The 16010-nt window shown below is 38.7% G+C and overlaps 1 protein-coding gene across 1 annotated transcript in view; it reads left to right on the plus strand.

The window, feature by feature from the left end:
- The first annotated feature begins 1975 nt into the window (after nt 1-1975).
- The window catches only part of lsamp (limbic system associated membrane protein), a 450071-nt gene continuing 436036 nt past the window's right edge, over nt 1976-16010 (plus strand). The window contains exon 1 of the mRNA XM_078246655.1: nt 1976-2056. Within this exon, the coding sequence (XP_078102781.1) occupies nt 1999-2056 (58 nt within the window). The 5' untranslated portion in view covers nt 1976-1998. The remainder of the gene's footprint in view (nt 2057-16010) is intronic.

Genomic DNA, 16010 nt, shown 5'->3' on the forward strand with positions numbered 1-16010 from the left:
ACAGTTTTCCATCCTCCAAACATTTAGCCTTAGTCTCAGTGTACTATTTTTGGGATAGCGTGGTTAGAGACGGGTTTTCCAGGGTCAGAAATCTCTGGAGACTAGAGTCTCAGCAGATGTGAAGGGGCAGATAGATTTTTATGCTTATTCTATTATATACAGTTGTGTTCAAAATAATAGCAGTGTGTTTAAAAAAAGTGAATAATGCTCAAAATCCTTAGAATAGCTTTTAATTCCATAATATCAATGCATTGGGAACACTGCACATTCAATTCCAAATCAAAACATGACCAAAATTGATCAAGTTTGTGTTATACCTTTACAGAAAGTGATGAAAAAGGAATATTAGGCTGTTCAAAAAAATAGCACTATTTGCACCATTAGCATTTTTCTTTACAAACTCAAACATTTACTGTATAAACTGAAAAATGTCTCAAGGGTTTGCTTTACTTTGAATCACTGCACTAATATTTAGTTGCATAACCATTATTTCTGAGAACTGCTTCACATCTGTGTTGTGACCAACTTCTGGCACCTGTGAACAGGTATTCCAGCCCAGGACGATTGAACTTCATTCCACAATTCCTCTGCATTACTGGGGTTTGCCTCAGAAACAGCATTTTTGATGTCACCCGACAGGTTTTCTATGGGATTGAGGTCTGGGGATTGGGCTGGCCACTCCATAACATCAATCTTGTTCATCTGGAACCAAGACTTTGCTCGCTTACTGGTGTGTTTTGGGTCATTGTCTTGTTGAAAGACCCATTTCAAAGGCAATTCTTCTTCAGCATAAGGCAACATGACCTCTTCAAGTATTTTGATGTATTGAAACTGATCCACGATCCCTGGTATGCGATAAATAGGCCCAACACCACAGTATGAGAAACATCCCCATAACATGATTTTTTGCACCACCATGCTTTACTGTCTTCACAGTGTACTGTGGCTTGAATTCAGTGCATGGGGGTCGTCGGACAAACTGTCTGCGGCCCCTAGACCCAAAAAGAACAATTTTGCTCTCATCAGTCCACAGAATGTTGCCCCATTTCTCCTTTGGCCAGTCAATGTGTCCTTTGGCAAATTTCAACCTATTCAGTACATGTCTTTTTTTCAGCAATGAGACTTTGCGGGGGCTTCTAGCTGATAGCTTTGCTTCACATAGCCTTCTTCTGATCGTAACAGTACTCACAGGTAACTTTAAGTCTTCTTTGATTTTCCTGGAGCTGATCATTGGTTGAGCCTTTGCCATTTTGGCTATTCTTCGATCCATTCGAATGGTAGTTGACTGTTTTTTCCCACGTCGTTCAGGCTTTGGATGCCATTTCATGGCATTTGAAATAATTTTGGCTGAGCAGCCTATAATTTTCTGCACTTCTTTATATGTTTTCCCCTCTCCAATCAACTTTTTAAATCAAAGTCCACTGTTTCTCAGAGCAATGTCTGGAACGCACCATTTTGCTGAGTATTTCAGTGTGAAATGCACTATAACCAGCATGCACATTTGCTTCCTTCCTTCCTTAAATATGGGCCATAATTGACACCTGTTTCTTCACAGAATCAATCACCTCACTAATTGAACACAACACTGCTATTATTTTGATCATGCCCCTTTCAATTATAGATTCAGTTACACAGAATGAGCAGCATGCATGTCATGACTGTTGGGTCTGTTGGTTTTCTATGACCCTACAACACTTACTAGTAAATTATTTGCCATGTAGAAATATCACTTCTACCAAAAAAATTGATTTATGAGGTTAGTGATGTTGGACTGCTATTATTTTTAACACAACTGTACACACCACATACCATTGAGTGTTGTTATTAAGCATACCTCTCTGGCCACATAAGTGCAGCTCATGCAAACAGGATGTGCGGCTAACAAGTGGAAGTAAAGCAAGTTGTGCTTTATTATACTTCCGATTATACTTCTTACATGTTAGTCGACATAAAGCTACAGACTCTGGTACATGAACAAAGCTTGTTGTGCAGCGAGCTATGGTAAGCCCAAAGGAGAAAACCTGTATCAGCCAGTCAACACCTGCACCACTTAAAGGTAAAAACTAAACTTTGTCACACAGTACTGGTTGAGCTTGTTACAGTGTTAAAGGTTGTAGTCATAGCATTTCAATCGCTGAAAGTTAGTTTGGTAGTTAGTACGTAGGAGGAGGGGAGAGCCTTTGTCAGTGTCAAAGTGTGAGGCTGTGGCTGTTTCCTGAAGACAGTACGTATCTATGCAGACTCAGTACATAGCAAACTCAAAAAGATCTCAGTACAAAGGATTTGTTCATTCATTATTTGCCAACACTTCTGTGTTGCAGTTTTTTGTTTCTTTGTCTTCCTGTGTGACATTAGTTAACTGTCGTGGGGAGGGTGGGGAAAACAGTTTGCCTAAACTGTGTCTTTTTTATACCACTGCCAGGATTCACCAAATTATTATTATTACCAAATTATTTACCCAAAGAGGCTAAAAACACTGCATACCAGGCAAAGGAGCTCCTGTTAATCCTCTAAAATAACAGTATATAGAGGAAATTACTTTACCATTCAGGCACCCATACATCATATTTTAATAACATGTCATGCATAAAATGAGTGCAGCCATATGTCAATTGTGTTGCTCAATGTATATGATTACAGGGAATAATACACGCAAGCTGTCTTCAGTTCAGTAAAGTACAAAGAGTGGATTTTTCATTATATATTACCTGATCAAGTGGCAGTCGTGCTGTAAAGGCAGTTTTTGCTGATTATGTCTCACTCTACACTGTATAAAGCACATTTATCCCATAAGCATAAGCACTCTTTCAACATTTCCAACAGACAGAACATTCCCTGGAGTGGAGGTTTCTGCCAAAAATAGGGTGGGTCACAGAACACAGGGCTTTCAAGCAGGGGAGCATAGTTTGTGTCCCCGAAGAAGTTTAGGGGGAAATACAAGACTTTCACCAAGGAAACATGTGTTAGTGTCCCGGTAGTACTATTTAGGGGGAATGGTGTTTTAACCCAAACCACATTTTTTTTTCAAATTATAACTAGTCGTTATGGTGCCTAAACTTAACTGTCATCGCCGCATGACAGTCACCTTTTGTCAGCTAACGTTAACTGCAATGGCCGCTTAATGACCGGGGCCTCACTGTGCTCTGTAGCCAGCTCACAGCGAACTTTTGTTGCCTTAACTTAACCTCAACGGCTGCTGAAACGACCAGGACCTCATAGTGCTCTATACCCGGCTCACAGTCACCTTTTGTCAGCTAAACTGCAACGGACGGCGCGCGCCATAATTTCATAGGATATCATACGAATTGTTGTGCATACGTTTTTGTACGATATCATACAAACCCGTTCATGAGAATGCATTAAAATGCCATGTGAACTTTCCCAGTCTGGAAGTCATTTTTCAAATACACCACATAAATGCAGTCCAAAGGCCCTTTCTCGCAATTTTGATGAAAGTGAAAAATAATTTGTGTATCTGCCTCATGATTCAAATGCAATGCTTTCTTCCTTGGCCTATGCTACACCATTTCACCAAGTTTTATAAAATCCGGGCCAGTAGTTTTTCTGTAATCCTGCTGACAGAGGAAACCAAGCCAAAAACATAATCACCTTGGCGGAGGTAATAAATGATTTGGAGTAAGACTAAATATTTCTATCTGAAATGTAGTGGAGCAAAAGTAAAAGTCTCACAAAATGTGAATATTCAATAGGGGTGTGCAAAAAAAATTGATTCACATTCGTATCGCGATTCAAGCTCTACCGATTCAAAATCGATTCACACAATTCCAAAAATAAATTCATATTTTTATTTTTAATTTTTTTTGTTTTGTAATGGCGTGTATACTATTGTCCTGAAATTATTTTAGCTCGCCATTCCCATAGATGTCGCTGTGTCAAATTCACACTGACGCATGGGCACTCTTGTTATAATCAAAAGAAAAACGAGTGCAGCAGAAGTAGTTTAATCGGTGCAAACAATGGTAAACCTCACAGAGAGAATTATTCAACCTGCTCCATTCTCATTGAAGGTGAGAGTTTGGGCACATTTCATCTTTTGTAACCTTGAGGGGAAGACAGAACTTGATAGGAATCATGCTATATGCAGGCTTTGCAAAGCGAAAGTTAAGTATTTTGGAAACACCACAAACATGACAAATAACAACCTAAAGTACCTAAAATGCCAGTCAACCCAGTCTCACGGCAGTTCGTGAAATGGTCACGTTATTTAATCTATTGATTTGTGTACACGGACACTTTTATCTCGTTTTCTTTGTGGTGATCAGCACGTTTTTTAAACTAATGTATTTCAATGGGAAGCATCTTTCGTTTTCACAACACGACTACAGTAGCGAGTAGTATGAAATGCCGAAATTATTTTATACTTGAATTAAATGTGAAATTTGAAAGCTGGCCAAAGCTTGGCAGTTTTTAGTTGCAAAAGTATTTTCTTTTTGTATGAAGACATACAAAGTAATATCAAACATTCCTTTTCATTTGTTGTTTCTTTTCTTTTAAATTGTATGTCTACTGCAATTACATTGCACAAAAGTAACTACATTTACATACTGTGAATAGTTTTTTGAATCGAGAATCGTTTTTGAATCAAAAATCGATTTTGAATCGAATCTTGAGCCTAAAAATCGATATTGAATCGAATCGTGACATTTTCTGAATCGTGCACCCCTAATATTCAAATACTTCAACAAATAGCCTGTAACAAATACAGTTCTTCAAAGCAGATGTCTTCCATGGTACTTTCCACCCGTGCAGGATAAAATGGGATCTCCCTTATGCTAAAACATCTTCTGCTCTGCAGATTACTAAAGTAGGGTTTCAGTTGTGCCACACATTTTCTAAGTGGATTGGGCATTCCTTAAACACAACAAGGAATTAACATATGGAGAGTGGGAACATTAGTTCATGTACACTCAACCATAGCTTTGGACCAAAATACACTGGAGCGAAACAAAAGTGTTTGCCTCCATCCTCCACTTCCTCACCAGTGACCTTGTTAACCCAGCCACACTCCACTACCCTCAACACAGGCCAGGGAAATTGCAGTTAGTTCCTGCTCTGACCCTTATATTAACAAGGATATTCCCTTACTTGTGTGGATGGCTGAGACCAGGCTTAGTCTAACTTGGTTGCAAACAATATGGAAATAGATTGTTGGTTGATCAGATCTTTACAGACATTTGCTGTGTTGGAAAGACTGATTCATACTCAGACTGTTTTACATTTCATCCCCATGAGGATTTTGGTACTGATTCCTATTCTGTCTAAACCCAGATTTCAGAATGATTTTCGGCAAACAGATTTTGACTCGATTGTGATTCACAGATTCACTAATCTGCAGGGGACTGCAGGCAAAACACATATAACAGCCACGGCCAATGAATTTTGCTTTCATGGTGATGCTAGTCATCGCTGAGAGATCCATCCAAGATGATGAGAGTACCATGACAAGCTGGGGATTTTCTGCCTGTGACTTTGAGCCTCTGCTGCCTCTTTCTCTAAATTACTGGGATTGTGCCGTCCTCCATCCTCTGCAGTCTAGCAGCTGAGGCACACAGTGGATGTATCATGTTTTTATCAGGACAGCACAATTGGGCTGTGATATCAGTCATTGAACCTTAGGCTAGCCAAAAGTTGATTCTTGTTTTCACATATCAGGGCATGCCAAGGTGTCCTGAAAGTAATTTGCCATGTGCAAATTGTCTTTCTCCTGCCAACAATGACGGCATCAGTTGTGTCAGCAAGTGCCTCAAAAAGATATATGTTTACGTTCCAGTGACAAAGCCCTCTAGCAGTCTTAGTTGTTATGACTGAAGTAAAGAAAAAAGAAAGGTGACGGAGACTGGCTGGACTGGCTTTGTAAAGTAAAGTAAAATAAGCGAGTCACATTAATAAATGGAACTGAAAGTGCCGGTCTGCAATTATATTTGTTTACCTTTTTTATTACAGTGGATAATGTGCTGTTGTTTCTTTCGGTCAGTATTTTGTTGAGCATCACTGCAATCACACAGGTAGCATTTCCACCTACTCTGTCTTCCTCTAACAAGGCCGGCAGCTAATTCATCATCACTGCTGTGTTTTAAAGAGCTCTTTAAGAGCAAACTGATTAGGGGAAATAAATGAGAAACTCCCCTTTATGAAAACACAAGTCAATATATCTCCATAAACAATACAGGGTGTACTCTGTAAATGAAAAGTAAGATAAATGAAAACTAAAATTATGCATTAGAGTGTATGCATATTTTTTTACTACCGCCGCCTATTTCACACAGAAAGCAAATGGGTGAGCAGAGCGCTCGGAATGCAGCTGTTTATTTAAAAGCATTGCACCTGGTGGGCTTTTTTGGCATGGTGAAGTGCCAAAAGTTGAGAGTGGTTCAAACCCCAAATGGTGTCATCTGCTTTAATTCTCATCCAGTTAGTCACAGAAAGTGGGTGGATTTCAAGTTTTACAAAAACAAACAAAAAGTTTTCTAGGAATAACACAGTTGGATTTGGACATTTTGACCTCATGTAACATTCTGGCAGATGGATATTTCATAAATCATACTTTAGCTAGCAGATTGTCTAGAGGGGATTGCACATACAAACACACATACCATCCCAAACCACAATCACAATTCCTAGTTTTAGGAAAGGAAAAGCTCACTTGTGTTTTCTCTAGCTGCATGTATGACCATCGTGTTTTATTGTCAGGTGCCAAGGATTCAGCCTCACATGCTGCTCTTTCATCATATAGGCCAATACAATGCACATGCCAACCCTTTTTTTAAGTACTCAAATCTGGAAATTGATCAAATTATCATTCACTTGTCAAGAATGATATTAATTATTTCTGTATTTTGTAAGCATAGTTGTACATGGCACTTCCCTAGAGCATGACTAGGGGGAAAGTGGGCGCCAATTAGAGTTGGAGTAGGGAAGGTGTTGATCACCTGAAGCCTCATCTAACTGTAATTGCCACTTAAAGCGGAAAACCTATGTGATATAAATAAACCAATGGTGGCTCTGCACACATTGTAGAGGTCTGACCTGCATATGCCATCCAGTCTGGCAGACTGCATGTAATAGCAATTCAATAGTGACAGCAGCTCAAGGAGATATATGGGAAATGATATTGGGAAATGATAATGCTATTGGGTATGTATGTGAAACAGTTAAGCTCTGGCTGTTGTGATATGACATAATGTCACTTGTGGTCATTAACTGGGGAATTCTAGTGATATTAAAAATATCAAAGTAAACTCATCATTTTCTATTGATAACCGTTTTAACACAGTTATGTGGTGCAGTGTTATAGTCGTTCAAAAAGCATTATACTTAGAAAATGACAAAATGACAAAAAATGCATTCAAACCACCCCCCTCAGGTCTGTCAGCTCATTTATTTATTGCTACTCTCTCTCTCCCACTGTCTACACCGATGCATTTCAGCCATTCTAAGACAATATAATGCCTAGATATAGCATGTGACGGTCATCCAGAATTCATAGACATTATTACATACTGTTCTACTACAACTAGATGATAATGTAATAATGTGATGTAATTTACTAACTTAACAATTTAGTGACACGTTACTCTTTAATATGGTAAAAGTGTACCAGATTGTGATTTAGCAACCCACACGTTCATCTCAAATATTAATGAAATGACATCTCAGCCTATTTGAGATCCCAGATGTTTCACTGCGGGAAATGATGTGATGATAATGACTTCAGCTTTTTCCTGGGCCTGTCCTCCCTACAGCTTGACTTAAGGATTTGACTTGCAATCTGGTAATTATCTGTTATATGACAGAGACACTGGCTGAAGTTGCATGAGATTATTTTACCATGTTGAGTGACAACCAGTGAGGTATTAACATGAACATCAAATGCCTGGCCCTATCGTTGGTTTACTGCTGTGCGTATCCCTGAAACTACAAATAGCTTCGTAGAGAAAAATTGCCCAGTCAGAATTTCTTTTACATTGACAAAAACGTGGTGTTTCTCAGGGGATCTTGTCATGCAGAGTTCATATATTCCAAAAGTACAAAGTAATCAGAAATAACATTTACATCCATTCTTTTAATTAAATTTTTTTGAAACAAAACTGAAGTACATACAAAACTATATTCCTGTCTAAATGCCTGTTTACTCTGATTGTTGTGTTTGCATGTTCTCACTGGGCTCTCAGTCTGACTATCGGTAAGAAAAAAAGACTCCTTATGGGCACATAAAGGCAGAGAAAATGGTAAACAGAAGGGTGATTTCAGTAAGCTTGCAATTTGCCTTAAAAACACTAACGTGTTTTATTATCACAGTCCTAAAGCATGGATGGGTTGACTGCTGTGTTTTAGTAAAGTAGGGCACATAGAGCTTTCTTAGATTTGTACAGCCCACAGCCATGCTGACAAATGAAACAATCACAATCTGCATTCGCCTTTTGATGAATGTAATTATGTGTCTGCTCCAAATGCCTTCAGGTCTGCGTGGAGGAGCTAGTATAATGCATTTTGTTTATCGCTGTTTACTTTAAACTGGGAATGTTTTTAGCTGATTGGATGAATGAGATACACAAAGCTGTACAAGGCAGTTTGTGCATAAAGATTAGAGTAGGACTAATGTAAGCTGCCATATCTTAAGGCACACACACACACACACACACACACACACACACACACACACACACACACACACTCAGAAATACGAACAATACATACACAATATGTTATTTACAGCATTGTAGCATACTATAGAAAGCTATTTGAGCATGGTGTTTAATGTAACATTTTTTTACTGGCGTGATGGATACTGTCTTAGTAAATGCCATGATGCAATTCACCATATTTATGATCTCAGTGACTGTTGATAAATAACTACTAGTTGATGAGCGGGAGAGTCTAGATAATAAACAGCACATTATTCAGATATACAGAGCTCAGACCTTCATGTACATAAATAAAAGCACTGAGGGACAGACGCATAAAGAGGCTCACAGAAGCCAGAGTCAACCTCTGCTGGAAGCCTTTTTAGGATAAATGATACAGGATAAATGCTTTTGATCAACAGCTTGCTTTCTCTAAATAGTGTAATTGGCATCAAGAATTTGTGCTTTAACAGCTGCAGCATCGTACATTAACATATATCTACACTAACAATGTTATAGCTGTTTCTGTGTTATCCTTCACTTAATCTGCATTTCCAAACACATGCTGATTCAGATTTGTTAAAAGGTCCAGCATTGTAGGATTGTATTCTTGTTGGTAGAGTTGGGTCGATTTCCGGTTTCACCGGTCCAGTATGGTGTACAAGGCTGAACCGGTTTAATTTTATGCTAACCGGTTGAACTGGCATTTGTCACTATGTCATCTTCTGGCAAATTAAAAAGTAGCTGACATTAGCAACCTGTTCCAACGGCTTAACATCGCTAAATCTATCTTGTGTTGCAAGCATTGTTGGGCAGTAACGCTACTTTGTTTAATGACTTCTAAATAGCATCGCTGTTCTCTCAATCAAATAGAAAACCCGACAACATAGCAGAAACGTGTTAGAGGAATAAAGACAAAACATGAAGGAAAATATCTTCCTTATTCAACTTTTCAATATGTTACATACATCTCCTTATCTGACCAATTTGCTTGTTTCCACCACAGTAACGATATAGAGCTCCTCAGAAGTTTTTTCTTTTGTTTGTTTTTACTCCAATTGCTAAAATCCTTGTTGACGATTTATTAAAGATCTTATAAAATGTAACATGTTTTCATCCATGCTACAACTTTTCAACAAAAAGTCTATAAGACGTACTCTTAAAAACCTTGGTCGAGTCAATATTCAGTAATGTCCGCCAATGGCAATTGGCATGGTCAACACACCCGCTACTTCCTTCACATTAAAATACATGTAATGTTTAGTAGGGGTGTGCAAAGAAATCAATTCACACTCGAATCGCGATTCAAGCTCTACCGATTCAAAATCGATTCATAGAATTCCAAAAATCGATTCATATTTTTTAATAACATTTTTTATTTTTTATTTTAATTTTGTTTACTTTTTTTTTTAATTGTATGTCTACTGCAATCACATGGGAAAAGTAACTACGTTTACATACTGTGAATCGTTTTTTTAAATCGAGAATCATTTTTTAATCGAAAATCGATTTTGAATCGAATCTTGAGCCTAAAAGTTGATATTGAATCGTGACATTTTCTGAATTGTGCACCCCTAATGTTTAGCAAATTCAGGAAGTGATAAGCAGCAGCAGTAGCTAAGTGCATCAACATTAGCTCATTGTTGCAAATCATTGGAACAGAAGTAATAATGTGGATCGTGGTGTCTATTTTGTGATGCTGGTAAGACATCATAGTCAACATGCTTACAAAATGCATATTTTTTATCTATGAGAAACTCAAAAAGTTAATGATGAAGTGTGTCATGTCTTCATGGTATCCATTATGACTTGGATAGGAAGAACAAAAACTCCCCTTGAGTTTAAATTAGATGACTCTAATACTCATAGTCTGGTGATTTTCTTTTTCTTATCTCACACAAAAATTATTTCAACGTTTCCACGGGGTGTTTTTTATATGAGCTCATGGCTGGATGCTGACTAATTTATTCAGATCTGTGGAGAGAAAAATTGTGGCTGTGACACCAGGGGCCTGTTGCACAAAACCAGGATAAGGGATTAAGCCGGGATATTCAAGTTATCCTGGATGAATTTAGCTTTGATTTGGTTGTACAAAAGCAGGTTGAATTAAACCCAGCCAAGTAACCATGGAGATTTATTCTTTGCAGCTAGCCTGCTCCAGAGCAGGCTAACAGCCAGGCTAAGATTAATCCTGGAGTCTGTGTTAAATCAGCTGCCGCTCTGATCCGAAATAAACGTGTTTAACAGTTATTCTGTTGTCTTCTGAATGTGTTCTGCTTTATTTTTATTAACATGCATTACTTGTCACTTTTGCTGTCACAAGTTTGATGTAAATCCTACTATTGCAGTTCTTTACATGTAAGAAATGGTTGCACTGGTACCGGAGACACCGTGAAATTTGCCCCGTGCAACATGGAGAGGCGGGGGGAGGCAGGGGGATCCTCCCACACCGTGCAGCGGACTCTAAAGGAGACTTTTAGCGTCAATAACGACGACAATGGCACCTGAGCAAACGTCCGTATTTTACGAGATGGGAGTGGGAATGTGTTGGAATGCCACAAAGCTTCTAAATCTTTTTATTTTGGTGCTGTCACGCATCTGTGAGTGAGAAAAAAACCTTGAATAATAGGCTATATTGTTTTACAGATATGCTTACAGTGTGTTTTGAAGTCACTTGCTTTTTTTTCTAGTTTTTGTCCAGTCAGTTTGTTCTGTATGAACTTTTATTGTAGAAAGATATTTAGAATTAGACATAGCTTGTGGATATGGTTGTAAAACATATTCTCGCATTGTGAATACGGGTTTAAGCCTAGTTCTTAGGGTAAATTTCCCGAGGAACATTAATTCCCTCTGCTCACTTTTAAGGCAAAGTAGGCTAAATAATAAAACATTTTATTTATATAGTGCTTTACAGGCTACTCAAAGACACTTTACAGTAAAACCAGCACATTTAGCACATAAAAGCAGATACAGCAATACAACCAACACATAAAACAAGCATATTATATATTATTATATATAAAAGCAATTAAAACACAGTGTACAACTTTGTAAAAATGTGGAGTGACTAGTAAGTAGGTCCACTATTGTCTGTTGGGCTTTTTTTCTCTGTCTGATAACAACAGCCGTATTTCCGTTTTTGCATATTATATGTTTCATGTAATTTTCCATTAAAAGCTGTTGCTCAGCGGGTGAAACATATGCCGCGCGCGTCTTCTCTATTTCTGCATCAGTAAATCTGTGATCGATACCGTGGTCTATTTAAGAAAGTCGTGAACGTGCACTTATCCCAGCTATCTACACCTGACTTGACATAGCTTCACCTTCTCATCCTGGCTCGGCAAACGTGCAACCGATTAAGCCGCGATGAGCGGATCACACTAAGTCAAGCTGCGCTTTTTCAGTTATCCTGGATTTCTTCATTCTACTTTTGTGCAACAGGCCCCAGGACTGTCAGACCCCTGGATCTTAAACGAGAATCAGAGGAAATGAGTGAATTAATGTGACTCATCCATGCTTTTGATCAACAGCTTGCTCTCTCTAAATAGTGTAATTGGCATCAAGTATTTAATGTTTTCGGCTTAGCCTATACCTGTATCTTGCAACAATGTTTTCCATGAATTATTTTCATCATTTTTCAATGCTTATTCTACAATAAATATTTTGCTGGTAGTTATTATAAGGATAGTTACTATTTGTAACCATGTTTAAATTTCATGCACCCTCTCGTTTTATTTTGTTTATTTTTGCAATAAATCCATCCCCTTTTTATTATTGTGTCAGAAAACAGAGCTATTCTTAACTAAGGGCTTCAAATTTAAATAGGATTATTTATTCTTTTGAGTCTCTCATTCATTTGCTCTCTCTCTCTCTCTCTCTCTCTCTCTCTCTCTCATACACACACACACATACCACAGTAGGGTGCACCTGGGAATGTTACACCATTGGGAAATGCATGTTCCATGGTGCCAAATGAGCTCTCAAAAGCATAAAGTGTGTCAGTCGTTGCTTGGCTCTGGAGGCTGTGGGCCCTTGAGATCTCATATTCCATCAAAGCAGAGCTGACATCAGAAATCCCTTTCATTTAGAGCAGGCACATTCACACAAACATAGAGAGCTACAAATTTAGTGTGATGAGATGGCCTCCTCTGTGTTTGATGTGAAGTTGTATTGAATTAGCTTTGGTTCAAAAAATAAAATTGCTTCATGAGAAAATTTGAGATTTTCTTCAAAGGCATCTTTGTAACTTGGCTGTTCATTTTTGCAACAACCAAAAATCTGTAAGCAACACAAAGACAGTCATGTCTGATTGCAGCTTGCAGGGTCGCGCAAGGCAAGGTATGGCAACAATGAAAACACAAGGACGATTTAGAGTAATGCAATTATTTTATATAGCATGGGAGAGGCAACTTTTAAGTTCTTTCCCATAAAGTCTTTGAGGAAATAAGAAACTTGGGGTGAAAACGAACTCCTTCTCTGTGGGTAGTATGGGTGATTGCTTGGGTGATTTTTGTCATTTTATTTTGTTCATTTAAAAATAATAATAAATAAAATATTTTTTAAACGATTAATCCAGCGATTATTTTTTCGATTAGTCGACTAATCTAACGATACATTTTTCGATTAAAGGGGTGGTTCAGAATTTTGGACATAGGACCTCATCTCCAAGTTAACCAGTGTGTTATTTATCAGTGGAGACAGTTTTCAACACTTTTCATCCAGTCCTTCCAGTTGCAGAGTTCGCTGGTGCTAGGCTAGCGCAAGTCAACAGTATCTGCTAGCCTGCCATTAAAAGCAGTCTTACACACTCCACAGTACACCCAAGGGAAATAAATTATAACGCCAGACTATCAACGTAAATGTCTGTTGATAGAATAATGTTAGAATTAAAAGTACTCTTGCATCGCATTGCAATAGTTATACTTTGGTCCCTGTAGTTGGTAGCATAGGCTACAGCAGCGGCGGACTGATATTACCTAGGCTACCGAGAAAGCCAGTTTACATGACAATCAAGTTTATTTACCTGCCGCTGTGAGCTCCAACTAATTCCACTCTGCCATGCTATAACTCGCATAACGTTACTGGTACATGAAAGCACACAGGCTAGCAATTTGCATGTAAACTGTCCGAGCTTACATGACGTTTCTGTCAGCAATTACCTAAAGTTAGCGGTTAGCCCAGCCAGGTATCAACCAAGAGTGTAGCTATACCGTTAGCTAACGTTGTCACTCTCCACAATGCATTGAACAGTAATGTTCCACTAACGTTGTCAGTCTCAATTTATCAGTAGCAGCTAGGCTAACGTTATGAAAGGGGCTAGCTTTATTAGCTAGAGTAGCCCACCATAAGTTATTACCTGTTCATCAGTAGCTGTTGGTGCATCTAGAAAGACGGATGGAACTGCATTCGTTGTCAGTGACTGTGGTCCTTTAGATTGCGGGGTTTTTCAAAGTCGTCTGGTCTAAAATGATCACTACACATTTTCCACTTGAGTAGGGTCTCCGCCGGTATCTTGATGTCCAAGCCAGCAGCTACTAGGTTTCCCAAGATGAGCGAGAGATATCGACTGTGCTTTGTTGTTTGGCAAACATTTAGCTGTTTCATAAACTCCCGGGCAGTTCAGGGATTGTGTTTGGTGTTTTAAAACTTTCTAGTGGAACCGATAGAGGCAGTGATGTAACTGTTTACTGCAGGCTTAGGATTATCACACCTCAAAAAGCAGCGCGATGTGGGGTTGCGTTTTTTTCTGCTATTTACTCACAAGACAGGCGATAGCAAACCTTGACTCTTCTAAGCATCAACAAAGGGCTCTCACTAACTTTCAAAGGTTGTAACCTTATTTCCATTCTGCAGTAGGTGTCGTTCTTCAAGTCGTTTGTCATCACCAAAATACTTGTGTGTGTGTGTGTGTGTGTGTGTGTGTGTGTGTGTGTGTGTGTGTGTGTGTGTGTGTGTGTGTGTGTAATCCTTAAAATCCCTAAAATAGATTTGAATGTTAAATTGCTAACTGTTTTTGATTGGCTACTGTTAGTGTTTGTAATAATAATAATAATAATAATACATTTTATTTAAAGCGCCTTTCATGACATCCAAGGTCACTTCACAAACAAAAAAGGACATTCAAATTATAGTCATCTTATAAAGGTGCTGAGGTTCACATGCAGCAGGCCTTTTGATAATACCTAATTATAGTTTGAATGTTACATACAGTCAGGTCCATAAATATTGGGACATCGACACAATTCTAATCTTTTTGGCTCTATACACCACCACAATGGAGTTGAAATGAAACGAACAAGATGTGCTTTAACTGCAGACTTTCAGCTTTAATTTAAGGGTATTTACATCCAAATCAGGTGAACGGTGTAGGAATTACAACAGTTTGTATATGTGCCTCCCACTTTTTAAGGGATCAAAAGTAATGGGACAATTGGCTGCTCAGCTGTTCCATGGCCAGGTGTGTGTTATTCCCTCATTATCCCATTTACAAGGAGCAGATAAAAGGTCCAGAGTTCATTTCAAGTGTGCTATTTGCATTTGGAATCTGTTGCTGTCAACTCTCAATATGAGATCCAAAGAGCTGTCACTATCAGTGAAGCAAGCCATCATTAGGCTGAAAAATCTAAACAAACCCATCAGAGAGATAGCAAAAACATTAGGTGTGGCCAAATCAACTGTTTGGAACATTCTTAAAAAGAAAGAACGCACCGGTGAGCTCAGCAACACCAAAAGACCCGGAAGACCACGGAAAACAACTGTGGTGGATGACCGAAGAATACTTTCCCTGGTGAAGAAAAACACCCTTCACAACAGTTGGCCAGATCAAGAACACTCTCCAGGAGGTAGGTGTATGTGTGTCAAAGTCAACAATCAAGAGAAGACTTCACCAGAGTGAATACAGAGGGTTCACTACAAGATGTAAAACCATTGGTGAGCCTCAAAAACAGGAAGGCCAGATTAGAGTTTGCCAAACAACATCTAAAAAAGCCTTCACATTTCTGGAACAACATCCTATGGACAGATGAGACAAAGATCAACTTGTACCAGAGTGATGGGAAGAGAAGAGTATGGAGAAGGAAAGGAACTGCTCATGATCCAAAGCATACCACCTCATCAGTGAAGTATGGTGGTGGTAGTGTCATGGCGTGGGCATGTATGGCTGCCAATGGAACTGGTTCTCTTGTATTTATTGATGATGTGACTGCTGACAAAAGCAGCAGGATGAATTCTGAAGTGTTTCGGGCAATATTATCTGCTCATATTCAGCCAAATGCTTCAGAACTCATTGGACGGCGCTTCACAGTGCAGATGGACAATGACCCGAAGCATACTGCGAAAGCAACCAAAGAGTTTTTTAAGGGAAAG

This window comes from Sander vitreus, chromosome 3 (assembly GCF_031162955.1).
Source record: "Sander vitreus isolate 19-12246 chromosome 3, sanVit1, whole genome shotgun sequence".
Lineage (NCBI taxonomy): Eukaryota > Metazoa > Chordata > Actinopteri > Perciformes > Percidae > Sander > Sander vitreus.